The sequence below is a fragment of the Neoarius graeffei genome, chromosome 19 (assembly GCF_027579695.1).
Source record: "Neoarius graeffei isolate fNeoGra1 chromosome 19, fNeoGra1.pri, whole genome shotgun sequence".
Classification (NCBI taxonomy): Eukaryota; Metazoa; Chordata; class Actinopteri; order Siluriformes; family Ariidae; genus Neoarius; species Neoarius graeffei.
The window spans coordinates 6,119,828-6,137,053 of record NC_083587.1 but is presented as its reverse complement, the minus strand read 5'-3'; the positions used below and the strand labels follow the sequence as shown (position 1 = coordinate 6,137,053).

At 40.8% G+C, this 17,226-nt stretch overlaps 1 protein-coding gene across 1 annotated transcript in view; it reads left to right on the top strand.

Annotated features, from left to right (window-relative positions):
- Window positions 1-17,226, top strand: part of LOC132868094 (zinc finger protein 585A-like) — a 60,957-nt gene that overhangs the window by 35,913 nt on the left and 7,818 nt on the right. Inside the window, exons 4-6 of the mRNA XM_060901050.1 lie at window positions 9,002-9,069; window positions 9,240-9,418; window positions 13,563-16,000. Coding sequence (XP_060757033.1) covers window positions 9,002-9,069; window positions 9,240-9,418; window positions 13,563-16,000 — 2,685 coding nt within the window. The remainder of the gene's footprint in view (window positions 1-9,001; window positions 9,070-9,239; window positions 9,419-13,562; window positions 16,001-17,226) is intronic.

Genomic DNA, 17,226 nt, shown 5'->3' with positions numbered 1-17,226 from the left:
TAGTTAGCTATATGATTACAGCTGCAACTGGAATGTGCCGATTCTGTTTGCATTTGTAATTATTGTACCATCCACTATTAGATAAAATTAAAATAAAATCTTACAACATTGTTTGAAAGTCTAGAGCAAGATGACGTTATTTTACAAATAATAATACTTCAGAGATTTTGTTTCTTTTTTAACAAATCATAAATATCAATGTATAAATGAGTGCAAATAGCTCTGTAACTTGATGTCCTTGAGGTTGTTGAGACATGGCGGGCCGGGAATACAATCTAGCCCACAGTTCAAGTAGTAGTCCTTTGAGAGTAAATGCTCAGGCTTTTGCAGCATTCTGTTCCCTAAAGCTGATGTCGGTAAAAATTCTTTACACAAAGGTTTTCTTGTTTATATAGTGGGATGTGCAGTTTTTTTTTTTAAACTGTTCTTCCATGTCTGGATTCTTCCGGAAAAGGAAAGTACATTCCAACATGTAGCTAACACTAGGCCACAAATCTGCACCTCCACTCCATTGGTTTTGAGGAATTTTGTACAGATCATAGCCACTAATAAACTAATTTCCATGTATCCTTCACTTCTTTATAACTAAGTGTAGCGCGAATAGCGTGTGGGTGGAGCACAGAGGACGGCAGGACAGAGATCAAGGTTCTTCAGAAGGCTTTATTGCCGAACTTTTCAGTCTAACAATGTTTAAACTAAGCAGGCAGAGACACAGACACACACACACACACACTGTCGGCTCTGCCGGGGAAGAAGCTCCCTTCCGCTCTCCCTTTCCCTCCTTAAGTAGGGCGGTTTACTGGGGAGAACACACACAAAACACAGGTTAATGACACTCAGGTGAAGCGATTCTGCCACTTACGTTCCCCAACTCCGCCCTCCTGTCACAGACCAGCGCTTGACCACGCCCCCGCTGCCACACTAAGATTATCCAAGTAATCCGTTAGTAGAGCTTTTTTCGCTGTAGTTTTCTTCAGACAACAGCAACGGACGTCTGACATCTTTACTTGGCTTCAGTATGTGAACAGTATGTAAACAAAGTTTGCTTGTCCCCCAGGTATAGGGTAGGGTAGTGACTGTTGCTAACATAAATGTGATGTCAGTGTAAGGGGTCTATAGACCGAAAAAGAGCTTCTACCCAAGAGTCATAACTGCACTAAACAGTGCTTGTTTTAAAGGGACCGTGCAATTTAAAAAAAAAGTGTGTGAATGTTGTGCGTGTATGTCTTTTTAGAGTTTTTGAGTTGTTAATATATATTATATGGACATATTTTATTTCTTTATTTTTAATAAGCAGATGTTGCACTGGTAGGATGGCATCCAATTTCGTTGTACGATATGCAGTGACACGTTTTTATATTCAAAAGCGGAGCTCTCCGTCTCATGATTTCTCCTTCCACACACACTTGCCACATTAGTTCACTACCTGTCAAGTCACGTTAAACATGTAAAAACAAAAATGTCCAAGTCTACTGCAATACTTCATAAAACTAAACACAGTCTAAGCCAAAAATCATTGCACGCACTTTATAATTCTCTGCTTGTTCCATACATAACTTATTGTGTGGAGGTCTGGGGAAATGCATGTAAAACAATCACAAACCCAATCTTCATCTCATCTCATTATCTGGAGCCGCTTTATCCTGTTCTACAGGGTCGCAGGCAAGCTGGAGCCTATCCCAGCTGACTACGGGCGAAAGGCGGGGTACACCCTGGACAAGTTGCCAGGTCATCACAGGGCTGACACATAGACACAGACAACCATTCACACCTACGGTCAATTTAGAGTCACCAGTTAACCTAACCTGCATGTCTTTGGACTGTGGGGGAAACCGGAGCACCTGGAGGAAACCCACGCGGACACGGGGAGAACATGTAAACTCCGCACAGAAAGGCCCTCGCCGGCCACGGGGCTCGAACCCGGACCTTCTTGCTGTGAGGCGACAGCACTAACCACGACACCACCGTGCCGCCCCCAATCTTCATATTGCAGAAAAGAGCTATTAGGATCGTACACAACATATGTTATAGTGAACCAACCAATCAGTTGTTTATAAACTTGAATGGCCTTAAATTTCGTGATTTTGTGGATTACAAAATTGCTCAATTTATGTTTAAAATCAAAAACAAAACTATCCCTGACTGTATTCAGAGGTTCTTTCAAATCAGAGAGAGTCATTATGAATTGAGAGGAACTCGTATGTTTGTTAAAACAAAGTTCAGAACAAATGTGAAACAGAGGTGTATATCGATAACAGGAGTTTAATTTATGGAATGGTCTTGAAAATGAAATTAAACTGTGTAACACGCTTAAAGGCCTTAAAAAAAGCATACAAACATATAAGATTATCAGTAAATACAAAACTGAGATATGAAATATGTTTTGAAAAAAATGGTTTGATTTAAATTTGATCCAGTTACTTGATATGTAATGCTACAGAATACGAAAATGGCAAAATCCAATATGTATGTTTTGGTGTTCATTTGAAATTGAAAGCTGTAAATAAAACAGATTTCTTTGTACTGAACAAAATGTAACAGATACTATTGTTACTATTATAATTTTTTTTTCCTTTTTTTCCTTCCTTAATTCTTTGGCATAAAAAAAAGATTTATTAATTTATGAAATGTGATGAGGGTAGACGCAATAAGCTTTTGCTTCAGTCTAATCCTTTTCGGTCTTTCTTGCTGATATGTATGTAACCAGTGTGTATGTTATTAAAAGTTTAAATGACCGAAATAAATAATTAAATCTAAAATAAGCAGATGTTGCACTGGTAGGATGGCGTCCAATTTTGTTGTACGATATGCAATGACACGTTTTTATATTCAAAAGCGGAGCTCTCCGTCTCATGATTTCTCCTTCCACACACACTTGCCACATTAGTTCACTACCCGTCAAGTTTATTTTTGAACATCAACATGCTTCTAGGATATGTTGCATAATCATGGTCACCTACTTCTATGTTTGAGTTGAGAGAGATTTCTTTCACAGCTACCCTAACTTGCAAAAGAACAGGCAGCTTTTCCACTGGCAGTAGTTATTAAAAAAAAAAGAAGACAATAATAGTGTTTCCCTCAGGATTTTGTGAAACTAGGGTCAGTGGCCCTCGCTCTGGGGGCATGCTCCCCTGTGAGATAATTTTGTTTATTTTAAAGTTAAATGTATCAGACTGGTGCACTTTGAGAGCAAAATGAAGAGTTTTAGATATATGAAGAACTTGCACAAAACAATTTTGTGCTTTAGTAATTTAAGCATAAACACACTGGTTGTATCGATATGAATGGTGATGCCACAGCAAAAAGGCCACACCAGCAAAGCATGGTTAAGGAGTTTAACAGTTCATAAACGGTTAAAAAAATGACTAGAGCATACATTTCAGCCCTCAAAGAAATGAAGCAGAAGTGGTTACCTGTGTTCAACTGGTTTATTTATTTTTTTAGAAAATTTTTAATATTGAATAGAGAACATGCATTTTAGCCAAAAATAAACCTATTTTGAACTCTGGTTAGAGCATGCACTTGTGTTTTGAATGACGAATACATGCTACCAGATGTGTTAGCAGCTTTTCTGACTCAAATAAGCTAAAACTCTACAAATTTAACCGTGCACTGTTTTAAAGCGAGGAGATGAGATTCGGACATGCTGATGTTAACGTTCTCTAAGCTCAAGTTTGATGAATGCTAATTATCAATGCTAACTTCTCCATTGATGTTATCTGTTTGCTGTTTTAAATTGATAACCATCGAAATGTGTTTGGACTAGTGGATGACTGGAGTGGACACTTAATGTTATCAGTCTCAAATCAAATGGTGTTTTTGTTCTGAAAATGCTTCCGTCACTACAGTCTAGGTAACTCATGGAAAACACTGTAATGAGCGTTGCCTCACGTTTTTAATAAATTATACAATTGCCTGTCTGATTTACCTATCTGTTTTAATAATTATTTGACAATCTGCTGTAGTGCAATCTGGGTCAAATTTTGCAAATGACCTTCTAGCCCATCATAATGTGTGTGACATTCTCCATAATTGATAGCCAACTTTTAATTTGGTGTGCCTTGACATTCTGATTTGACCTTTTGATGTGCTTCAGCCCCAACAAGCTTGGAAATCTCTGGTACATATGATAGTCAGTTATGGTTGGGCAAGTTACAGCAGTTTTAAATGAACATGCAGCCTAGCCCATCTCTAAAGTCCTTCCCGCTCCATGCAGTCAGGCACATTGGGCGGCGCTGACCTTCGTTTCCATAGCCCTCAGCCTCTCACTTATACAGCTGGGGGGCTAGTCCTCTGGTAACCGCGAGAGGCAACAGCCTAGTCTATAGCTATGTTTTAATGTCCATTTTAAGCTCTTCATTCTGGTCCTTGAAAATGGCATTGCAGGCCAATTCAGGGTGCTGATGCCCAAACAGTTTGTAGATTTTTTTTTTTTTTTTAAACATTTGGAAGCCTCTAATGCCTGGTTTGTTTGGTTTTTTTTTTAGCTCCTCCTTTAATTTTGACCTTTCCATGGCTTTTGTTTCACTGCTGCACACTGCTTTTTCATTAGTGTAGAATGTTAATGTGCATTAGCTAACTTGGTTGTGATTGACCGGTGAGAACATGTATGCTGTCATGTGAACCTGAAATGACAGGCCCACAGAGAGGGCCGGTAAAAGCACGGCAAAACAAAATCTCTGTTCATTATGCCCTGACGAATAAACGTGACCCAAGATAGCTGGTTCTGTTCAGACAGTCATCCTAGCTTACTTCTCAAGGGAATTTTTACAGCTAGGGGAAATATCCTTAGCAAAATCCATTCCAGTATGTTGCCTTCCCTCTTTTTCACGTTCCTGACCGTAGTTGGGAAGCGGGAGTGAATCCGGTTTGCTAGACTCACTCACTTCCCTGCTCGCATGGCTTTCATAATGCTCCTGGATTCTAACGGGTATATGAGTCAGGACACACACACAGCATTGGTCTGAACAAAGTAACGTCTTCATATGAAAATAGCGCTCATCACCATTACAGTCGTGGCTAACTCCACATACAGTGCTCAGCGTAAATGAGTACACCCCCTTTGAAAAGTAACATTTTAAACAATATCTCAATGACACAATTTCCAAAATGTTGACAAGACAAAGTTTAAAATAACATCTGTAACTTATAACGTGAAAGTAAGGTTAATAATAACTTAGATTACACATTTTTCAGTTTTACTCAAATTAGGGTGGTGCAAAAATGAGTACACCCCACTACAAAAACTACTACATCTAGTACTTTTGTATGGCCTCCATGATTTTTAATGACAACACCAAGTCTTCTAGGCATGGAATGAACAAGTTGGCGACATTTTGCAACATCAATCTTTTTCCATTCTTCAACAATGACCTCTTTTAGTGACCGGATGCTGGATGGAGAGTGATGCTCAACTTGTCTCTTCAGGATTCCCCATAGGTGTTCGATTGGGTTCAGATCAGGAGACATACTTGGCCACTGAATCACTTTCACCCTGTTCTTCAGAAATCCAACAGTGGCCTTAGATGTGTGTTTAGGATCATTGCCAAGTTGGAAAAGTGCACGACGACCAAGGGCACGGAGTGATGGTAGCATCTTCTCTTTCAGTATAGAGCAATACATCTGTGAATTCATGATGCCATCAATGAAATGCAGCTCCCGACACCAGCAACACTCATGCAGCTCCACATAAGGACACTGCCACCACCATGTTTCACTGTAGGCACCATGCATTTTTCTTTGTATTCCTCACCTTTGCGACACCATACAGTTTTGAAGCCATCAGTTCCAAAAACATTTATCTTGGTCTCATCACTCCAGAGTACAGAGTCCCAGTAGTCTTCATCTTTGTCAGCATAAGCCCTGGCAAACTCGAGGTGGGCTTTTTTGTGCCTGGGCTTTAGGAGAGGCTTCTTTCGTGGACGGCATCCATGCATGCCATTCCTCTGCAGTGTATGCAGTATTGTGTCACCGGAAATAGTCACCCCAGTTTGGCTTTCTACTTCTTTAGGTAACTGCAGTGAACTTGCATGCCAATTTTCTTCAACCCTTCTCATCAGAAGACGCTCCTGTCAAAGTGTTAACTTCCGTGGACGACCTGGACGTCTCTGTGAAATGGTTGCAGTTCCATCTTTCTTAAATTTTTGTACCACTTTTGCTACAGTATTCTGACTGATAAGTAAAGCTTTGCTGATCTTCTTGTAGCCTTCACCTTTGTGGTGTAAAGAAATTTATTTTCTTTGGGGAATTCTGAAGAGACAAGTTGAGCATCACTCTCCATCCAGCATCCAGTCACTAAAAGAGGTCATTGTTGAGGAATGGAAAAAGATTGATGTTGCAAAATATCGCCAACTTGTTCATTCCATACCTAGAAGACTTGATGTCATTAAAAATAATGGAGGCCATACAAAGTACTAGATGTAGTAGTTTTTGTTGTGGGGTGTACTCATTTTTGCACCACCCTAATTTGAGTAAAACTGAAAAAAAAACATGTAATCTAAGTTATATTATTAACCTTACTTTCACGTTATAAGTTAAACAGATGTTATATTAAACTTTGTCTTGTCAACATTTTGGAATTTGTGTTCATTGCGATTGTTTAAAATGTTACTTTCAAAAGGGGTGTATTCATTTATGCTGAGTACTGTAACTTCTGCATAGTGACAAAACCAGCCATATGCTGGGGGGGAATCCGGCTAAACCCCTCCTGCAACAGGTCCTCTTAAAACTGCAGGGCATATTTTACAAATACCTTGCAACTATCTGAGGAAATTATGATTAAAACATTAATAGAATTAGACTAAAATTAAAATTGAGTTCCATTGATGAAATCTTGACCAAAAAAAAAAAAAAAAGACTAAAATGTAACTACTATTTTCAGGACACAAGACTAAAAGTAAATTTAAAATCATTTAAATTAAATATGAACACTGCTACACTGAACTAAAACAGCATTGGCGCCCAAATAAATATTACTTGTATAGATCAAAAATATTTTATATAAAACCCATTTAGAGACAGAACTGACTTTTAAAGTTGTGTATTTTTGTAGCTGTCTGTTTAGAGACCAAAACACAAGGGACAGATAGATATTTATCAGAGAGGTCTGATTCACAGCACAGCTTTGCCATGTCAGAAGTAAAGCCTTTTATGAGAAACCTTTCCTTTGCCTAAATTCTGATAAAGCCTTGCCTGCATTTTCCTATAGTTACTAAATTCATCTTGGAGCTTGTCAGCTGTTTTGTGAATCTTACGATACAGTCAAAAACCTTTAATTCAGCCTTCATGAGGCTTAATAATATTGGCATGAGACATTGTTCTTGTTTCTGTAAACCTCATTTAAAGCCATATACAGTGGGGCAAAAAAGTATTTAGTCAGCCACCAATTGTGCAAGTTCTCCCACTTAAAAAGATGAGAGGCCTGTAATTTTCATCATAGGTATACCGCAACTATGAGAGACAAAATGAGGAAAAAAAAATCCAGCAAATCACATTGTCTGATTTTTAAAGAATTTATTTGCAAATTATGGTGGAACATAAGTATTTGGTCAATAACAAAAGTTCATCTCAATACTTTGTTATATACCCTTTGTTGGCAATGACAGAGGTAAAACGTTTTCTGTAAGTCTTCACAAGGTTTTCACACACACTTGCTGGTATTTTGTCCCATTCCTCCATGCAGATCTCCTCTAGAGCAGTGATGTTTTGGGGCTGTCGCTGGGCAACACGGACTTTCAACTCCCTCCAAAGATTTTCTATGGGGTTGAGATCTGGAGACTGGCTAGGCCACTCCAGGACCTTGAAATGCTTCTTACGAAGCCACTCCTTCATTGCCCGGGCAGTGTGTTTGGGATCATTGTCATGCTGAAAGACCCAGCCACGTTTCACTTCAATGCCCTTGCTGATGGAAGGAGGTTTTCACTCAAAATCTCACGATACATGGCCCCATTCATTCTTTCCTTTACACAGATCAGTCGTCCTGGTCCCTTTTGCAGAAAAACAGCCCCAAAGCATGATGTTTCCACCCCCATGCTTCACAGTAGGTATGGTGTTCTTTGGATGCAACTCAGCATTCTTTCTCCTCCAAACACAAGTTGAGTTTTTACCAAAAAGTTCCATTTTGGTTTCATCTGACCATATGACATTCTCCCAATCCTCTTCTGGATCATCCAAATGCTCTCTAGCAAACTTCAGACGGGCCTGGACATGTACTGGCTTAAGCAGGGGGACACATCTGGCACTGCAGGATTTGAGTCCCTGGCGGCGTAGTGTGTTACTGATGGTAGCCTTTGTTACTTTGGTCCCAGCTCTCTACAGGTTATTCACTAGGTCTCCCCGTGTGGTTCTGGGATTTTTGCTCACCGTTCTTGTGATCATTTTGACCCCACGGGGTGAGATCTTGTGTGGAGCCCCAGATCGAGGGAGATTATCAGTGGTCTTGTATGTCTTCCATTTTCTAATAATTGCTCCCACAGTTGATTTCTTCACACCAAGCTGCTTACCTATTGCAGATTCAGTCTTCCCAGCCTGGTGCAGGTCTACAATTTTGTTTCTGGTGTCCTTTGACAGCTCTTTGGTCTTGGCCATAGTGGAGTTTGGAGTGTGACTGTTTGAGGTTGTGGACAGGTGTCTTTTATACTGATAATGAGTTCAAACAGGTGCCATTAATACAGGTAACGAGTGGAGGACAAAGGAGCCTCTTAAAGAAGTTACAGATCTGTGAGAGCCAGAAATCTTGCTTGTTTGTAGGTGACCAAATACTTATTTTACAGAGGAATTTACCAATTAATTCATTAAAAATCCTACAATGTGACTTCCTGGATTATTTCCCCCCATTCTGTCTCTCATAGTTGAAGTGTACCTGTGATGAAAATTACAGGCCTCTCTCATCTTTTTAAGTGGGAGAACTTGCACAATTGGTGGCTGACTAAATACTTTTTTGCCCCACTGTATTGATTTCGTGTAAAAAAAAAAAAAAAGTAAATGTGGTATTTTTCTACAGGTATACAGGAGCATGCAGTGTGAAGAATACATTGATGCCAAAAGAGATACGCATGTGAATTGGATGAGGTGAGCAGTATACCAGCTGTTGGGTCGTTTTAGTGATTTGATTTTACAACTCCTCATTTGTTGGAAGAACTTTATTTTCATGTCATTGATATCTCCACCATGCTTTCTCCAAGTCTGTAACTCTGATCTGATTTTTTACCTTTTTCTGAAACGTTGTCTCACTCTTTTAGGTATGTTAATTGTGCTCGGAATGAAGAAGAACAGAATCTTGTGGCATTTGAGTATCAAGGGGGAATTCTGTATCATTGCTGTCGACCCATTAACCCAGGACAGGAGCTCTTGGTGTGGTATGAAGAGGAGTACACCAAAGAACTCAGTCCTGCACCTACAGGAACAACCAGACAGCAAGGTGTTACTTTTGTCTAAGAGGTTATTTTCTGCATCATTTCGTGACGTGTCTGAGCCTACCAGTGTTTCTGGGATGAAAGCTGTTGTACAATGCAGTCTGCAATAACTAGAGCATTCCCCAGAGAACTCATTTTGGCCTGTTCCACCAACCAGGTAGGTCTTCTCGATCATTTGACCGTGACCAACCAGAAAGGGTGAAGTCTATCAGCTTCCTTTGAGACACGCGAAGTCCACCCACTGCATATCTTGCTATTGCAAAACTGACTACAGTGGTGCTTGAAAGTTTGTGAACCCTTTAGAATTTTCTATATTTCTGCATAAATATGACCTAAAACATCATCAGATTTTCACCCAAGTCCTAAAAGTAGATAAAAAGAACCCAGTTAAACAAATGAGACAAAAATATTATACTTGCTCATTTATTTATTGAGGAAAATGATCCAATATTACAAATCTGTAAGTGGCAAAAATATGTGAACCTTTGCTTTCAGTATCTGGTGTGACCCCCTTGTGCAGCAATAACTGCAACTAAACATTTCCGGTAACTGTTGATCAGTCCTGCACACTGGCTTGGAGGAATTTTAGCCCATTCCTCCATACAGAACAGCTTCAACTCTGGGATGTTGGTGGGTTTCCTCACAAGAACTGCTTGCTTCAGGTCCTTCCACAACATTTTGATTGGATTAAGGTCAGGACTTTGACTTGGCCATTCCAAAACATTAACTTTATTCTTCTTTAACCATTCTTTGGTAGAACAACTTGTGTGCTTAGGGTCGTTGTCTTGCTGCATGACCCACCTTCTCTTGAGATTCAGTTCATGGACAGATGTCCTGACATTTTCCTGTAGAATTCACTGGTATAATTCAGAATTCATTGTTCCATCAATGATGGCAAGCTGTCCTGGCCCAGATGGATCAAAACAGGCCCAAACCACGATAGTACCACCACCATGTTTCACAGATGGGATAAGGTTCTTATGCTGGAATGCAGTGTTTTCCTTTCTCCAAACATAACGCTTCTCATTTAAACCAAAAAGTTCTATTTTGGTCTCATCCGTCCACAGAACATTTTTCCAATAGCTTTCTGGCTTGTCCACATGATCTTTAGTAAACTGCAGACGAGCAGCAATGTTCTTTTTGGAGAGCAGTGGCTTTCTCCTTGCAGCCCTACCATGCACACCATTGTTGTTCTGTGTTCTTCTGATGGTGGACTCATGAACAGTAACATTAGCCGATGTGAGAGAGGCCTTCAGTTGCTTAGAAGTTACTCTGGGGTCCTTTGTGACTTCGCCGACTATTACACGCCTTGCTCTTGGAGTGATCTCTGTTGGTTGACCGCTCCTGGGGAGGGTAACAATGGTCTTGAATTTCCTCTACTTGTACACAATCTGTCTGACTGTGGATTGGTGGAGTCCAAACTCTTTAGAGACGGTTTTGTAACCTTTTCCAGCCTGATGAGCATCAACAACGCTTTTTCTGAGGTCCTCAGAAATCTCCTTTGTTCATGCCATGATACATTTCCACAAACATGTGAAGGTCAGACTTTAATATATCCCTTTTTTTAAAATAAAACAGGGTGCCCACTCACACCTGATTGTCATCCCATTGATTGAAAACATCTGACTCTAATTTCACCTTCAAATTAACTGCTAATCCTAGAGGTTCACATACTTTTGCCACTCACAGATATATAATATTGGATCACTTTCCTCAATAAATAAATGACCAAGTATAATAATATTGTCTCATTTGTTTAACTGGGTTCTCTTTATCTACTTTTAGGACTTGTGTGAAAATCTGATGTTTTAGGTCATATTTATGCAGAAATATAGAAAATTCTAAAAGGTTCACAAACTTTCAAGCACCACTGTATCTAGTAAACCACAAGATATTGTTGTAGTTTTATTCATCATGCCCAGTTTAACCAGAAGTAGCGTAAAATGCATGCCCTCTGGATCCCGAGTGGCACAGCAGAAAAGTGTTGTCCCCGTCATCCTCCCCATCATCCAGATATCGCCACTTTCAAATCCTGATGACGCCACAATCACCTGTGGTTGGGAGCTCAAGAGAGCAAAATTGTCTGGGCTCTCTGGGGGGGGGAGAGATGGCATGCTCTCTCTTCTCTGCCCTGTCAGTTACACTGGCCAGTCATGGGTGTGTGAGAGCACATTTAATAGGAAGTAAGTGGATTGGGCTTTCGTCCGAGTGTGCTTTGCAGCCCCCTGACATTGTATGAGTAAAACGTGGTCAACTGGTGTTTCTTGTCTTGGAGGAAGCACATGATAGCCCTCCCTGGTTGGTAGCTGTTATGTGATACTGGAGAGGAGTCTGATGGGTGGGAATTGGTCATGGCTAAATTAGCGAGAAAACTGGGGAGAAATCGGGGGGAAATGCCCTGTCACAGCAAACACATAATATAGGATAATGTCAGACCTCCCCATATTACAGAAACACTGGGGGGGCATTATAATACCTTCAGTGCAATATAACCAGCTGGCTGGAAAGAAGTTAGTTGAAAACACACATGCAGTGTGTCTGAACCAAGCTAAGTTGTTAATTGGATAATGCAGATGTCAGTCAAACCCATCAACCATTATAAAAATCGATTGCAACACATTTGCTTTATTTCAGGAGCATATGTGATGGTTATATTGTCAAGCAATTTAACAAGCAATAACAATTTTAGTATTTTTATGGAATTCAATAATTCCACAAGAGTCATACCATGGAGAACTTGTCTTTTTAATTATGTTAAATTTTAGCTCCTTAAAGTGCATATCACGGGTAAATTCAGGAGCAAGATCAATGTAATTCTCCTATTTTATATTAAACTTTGGTCAAATATCTATAACATTCTGCATTCTCTGAAATTCTCTGAAAGTGCTGGTTTGTTTATGAGAAAACGACCTGGTGGTTTTCTGCAAATTTCTTCAACGTTATCACGTAATTATTAAAATGGTTAACAGATGTATCGTAGGAGGGTGTAGCAACACCAATCATGATGGGATTAGTACTCATTGTTTCCCAAAAGACCGGACAATGAGAGAGAAATGGGAGCGCTTGGTCTACACAGGCTGTGCACTGAAACCGTGCAAGCTCTCGCAGCCTGCTGACACTTCCGCAGGTGACGTCATGAATCTGGCTCCAGACTCCCTTGGGATTTTTCCAGACGCATTTTATTTTATTTTCTGCTGTTGACAGATGACCTTAGGCAAAATTACCCTTCTGGATGAGTGTGTAAAGGGACATACTTTTCATATATATAAAAAAAATAATAATAAATTGGTCCAGGATATGCACTTTAAACTCTTGCAGCTGAAGAACTTCAACATGTTAAGGAACAAATAGTGTCTGATGAATGAACAAACAATTAAACACATGGAGGTTTGGTTGCTTTATTACTACAAATCGCACCGTGGCGTTCTTCAAATACTGCAGTAAGGAAATTCCTACCGCTGCAGACCTACTTGAATGCCATCTGAACCGATGCAGTGTGTCCCTTTTTTTTTATATGCCTACATTTAACTTAAATGACTATTGTTATGTGTCTTAATTTATGGATGTTGGCTTGCTTTCATCAGTTACATTAATATGAATCAACTGGGCTTCACAAAATCCCACAAAACTTAATTTCATGAAATTAGTGTGTAATTGAAATTAATAAGTGTTTTAAACTTGACAACCTAATCCATATAAAAAATCCAGATAGAAAATACATATTTGCTTCTGTAAATGATACTAGAAACTATTTGCAAATAAATCGATCCATATCCAGTTTGATAAATAAGGCCCATTTTTGGATCTTTTAGAACCTTGAATGTGAGGGCTGAGTTTCCTTCTCAATCCTGGATGAGATGTAAATAAGGCTAGGCTTGCCATTACCTAGACTTGACATGATGTCCAACAGGAACCAACAACTCCCCTTTGGTCTCTCAGACCCACGGGGCTATGGCCAATGCTGTGCATAGCTGCTGTGCCAGGACCTTATTGAATCTCCCAGTATTCCAAGCTAGAGGCTGCTATATCTTAGTCTGCAACCTTTTTTGTCTCAGTCTTAATTCATGTAGAATCTTGATTAAGTTTCAGTAAAAGCACTCCTTACATTGGGTTAGTGTTGTTATATTTTATAATCTTGTTGCATTTCATGTTCAATTTGTTATTTTTGTCCTTTCATTTCTCCAGAAGTAAAGAACGCTCTGCTGCAAGTCTTTTCATGCTCCACATGCCCTCATTCCGATGCATCTCCAATTTACCTCGACAAGCATATCCAGAGATGCCACTATGAAGAGTACGTGAGACTGCGAGAATCAGGAGAGATTAAATATAAGCTTCAGATCCCCTCCAAATGCTCCAGTCGTCAATCAACATCAACTGATATTATCCATTCTGATACTTCCCGTAATGATATACAGAAGGAAATTCACCACTGCTCAGATTGTGGAAAGAATTTTAGTTATCAGAATGCACTCAAGACACACCAGCGCATTCACACAGGAGGAGATCCACATCACTGCTCACAGTGTGGTAGGAATTTTACTTACCAGAGTGCTCTCAAAACACAACAGCGCGTTCACACAGGAGAGAAGCCGTATCACTGCTCACAGTGTGGGAAGAGTTTTACTCATCAGAGTGATCTCCAAAAACACCAGCGCATTCACACAGGAGAGAAGCCGTTTCACTGCTCACAGTGTGGAAAGAGTTTTACTCAGCAGAGTAATCTCCGACGACACCAGCGCATTCACACAGGAGAGAAGCCGTATCACTGCTCACAGTGTGGGAAGAGTTTTACTAGTCAGAGTCATCTCCGACTACACCAGCGCATTCACACAGGAGAGAAGCCGTTTCACTGCTCACAGTGTGGGAAGAGTTTTACTCATCAGAGTGCTCTCCGACGACACCAGCGCATTCACACAGGAGAGAAGCCGTATCACTGCTCACAGTGTGGGAAGAGTTTTACTCAGCAGAGTGATCTCCAAATACACCTGCGCATTCACACAGGAGAGAAGCCGTTTCACTGCTCACAGTGTGGAAAGAGTTTTACTCAGCAGAGTCACTTCCAAATACACCAGCGCATTCACACAGGAGAGAAGCCGTATCACTGCTCACAGTGTGGGAAGAGTTTTACTCAGCAGAGTCACTTCCAAATACACCAGCACACTCACACAGGAGAGAAGCCGTATCACTGCTCACAGTGTGGGAAGAGTTTTACTTATCAGAGTCATCTCCAACAACACCAGCGCATTCACACAGGAGAGAAGCTGTTTCACTGCTCACAGTGTGGGAAGAGTTTTACTCAGCAGAGTGATCTCCAAAAACACCAGCGCATTCACACAGGAGAGAAGCCGTTTCACTGCTCACAGTGTGGAAAGAGTTTTACTCAGCAGAGTCACTTCCAAAAACACCAGCGCATTCACACAGGAGAGAAGCCGTATCACTGCTCACAGTGTGGGAAGAGTTTTACTCAGCAGAGTCACTTCCAAATACACCAGCGCATTCACACAGGAGAGAAGCCGTATCACTGCTTACAGTGTGGGAAGAGTTTTACTAGTCAGAGTCATCTCCAAACACACCAGCGCATTCACACAGGAGAGAAACCGTATCACTGCTCACAGTGTGGGAAGAGTTTTACTAGTCAGAGTTATCTCCGACTACACCAGCGCATTCACACAGGAGAGAAGCCGTATCACTGCTCACAGTGTGGGAAGAGTTTTACTCATCAGAGTGCTCTCCGATTACACCAGCGCATTCACACAGGAGAGAAGCCGTATCACTGCTCACAGTGTGGGAGGAGTTTTACTAGTCAGAGTTATCTCCGACTACACCAGCGCATTCACACAGGAGAGAAGCCGTATCACTGCTCACAGTGTGGGAAGAGTTTTACTCATCAGAGTGCTCTCCGACTACACCAGCGCATTCACACAGAAGAGAAGCCGTATCACTGCTCACAGTGTGGGAAGAGTTTTACTCAGCAGAGTGCTCTCCGACTACACCAGCGCATTCACACAGGAGAGAAGCCGTATCACTGCTCACAGTGTGGGAAGAGTTTTACTCAGCAGAGTGCTCTCCAACAACACCAGCACATTCACACAGGAGAGAAGCCGTATCACTGCTCACAGTGTGGGAAGAGTTTTACTAGTCAGAGTTATCTCCGACTACACCAGCGCATTCACACAGGAGAGAAGCCGTATCACTGCTCACAGTGTGGGAAGAGTTTTACTAGTCAGAGTTATCTCCGACTACACCAGCGCATTCACACAGGAGAGAAGCCGTTTCACTGCTCACAGTGTGGGAAGAGTTTTACTCGTCAGAGTGCTCTCCAACAACACCAGCGCATTCACACAGGAGAGAAGCCGTATCACTGCTCACAGTGTGGGAAGAGTTTTACTCAGCAGAGTCATCTCCAACAACACCAGCGCATTCACACAGGAGAGAAGCCATATCACTGCTCACAGTGTGGGAAGACTTTTACTCATCAGAGTGCTCTCCAAACACACCAGCGCATTCACACAGGAGAGAAGCTGTATCACTGCTCACAGTGTGGGAAGAGTTTTACTCATCAGAGTGCTCTCCAAACACACCAGCGCATTCACAAAGAAGAGAAGCCGTATCACTGCTCCCAGCAGTGTTTCCCCTAGAAAATGTTTGAAGGTGCGGTGGCAAGACCTGCGCTCAGACATCCCACCCCAGTACGAGGATAAAAACAGCCAACAGCACAGAAGGCTATACATTAGATTAATCCATCGGTCATGACTTTAGCCCACAACATGCCAGCACATAACTGCGCAGAATAAAATGCTAAAACAGCCAACCGTACACAACAAAAGCACCTCGGTAGTAGGCTAACTCAACTTAAACAACTTGCTTGTATCAGTACCAATGCAGTATAGAAACAGTGAAAACAGAGGAAGCAGTGCACTCGGCGGTGCTAATAGAAGTAACCAATGACTTACGAGTACCCTTAAAACTTCCCAAAGGCCTGCCTGCATCTGTCATTGGCCTGCACAAACTCCTTTGCGATGGCTGTCATGTCAGTTTGTTCCAGAATGTCATGGTGAATATGGCAGTTCATCAAGTCATTCAGTCTCTTTTGTGTCACTGTGGATCGGAGGTATGATTTCAGTCGACGAAGTGTGGAAAACGAATGCTCTGCTGATGCCGAGGGCACGAAGGCCAAAAGCCAGGGCACCGAGGCCATAAAATATAACAATGATTCATGTCTATAATGAATTTAATTTAAGGACTAATGACTCTTCTGAGGAAGATTGGAGTCCTGGTCAAAACTATCAAGCAGGTAAAGAAACATCTACAATATTATGTCTGAAGATAAGAAAATATTGAACATATCTAAACTTATCAATCCATCACTCACTTTAAAAAATTGTAAGACTTATTAAACCTATATCCTCCCATAATTTTTATTCAATTGACACCAAATGTGCAAGAGCATCTTCAGACTATACTACTACGCAGATTTTTGATTAATCAAAACTGAGCCTGGAGTACATCAAAATGTTTGACTGTAAATGGAACATATACTAGCATGCAGGCTACTGATTAACCCATAAGAGCCCAGACTGATTTCTCAATCAAGGAAAATTATTGAGGAAATAAAATGAACTAAATAGACAACAAAGAAAACATTTCTGACCTTTTATTTTTTAAAATAGCACTTTCATGTCTCAGGATCTGAAATATTAAATTGCAAATTTGCAGAACACTGCAACACTATTACACTGTTAACCCGAAAGTTCATTCTATGCAAACAGTTTGAGTAAATACCACTTTTAAAGATTAGTTTTATTGCATTACT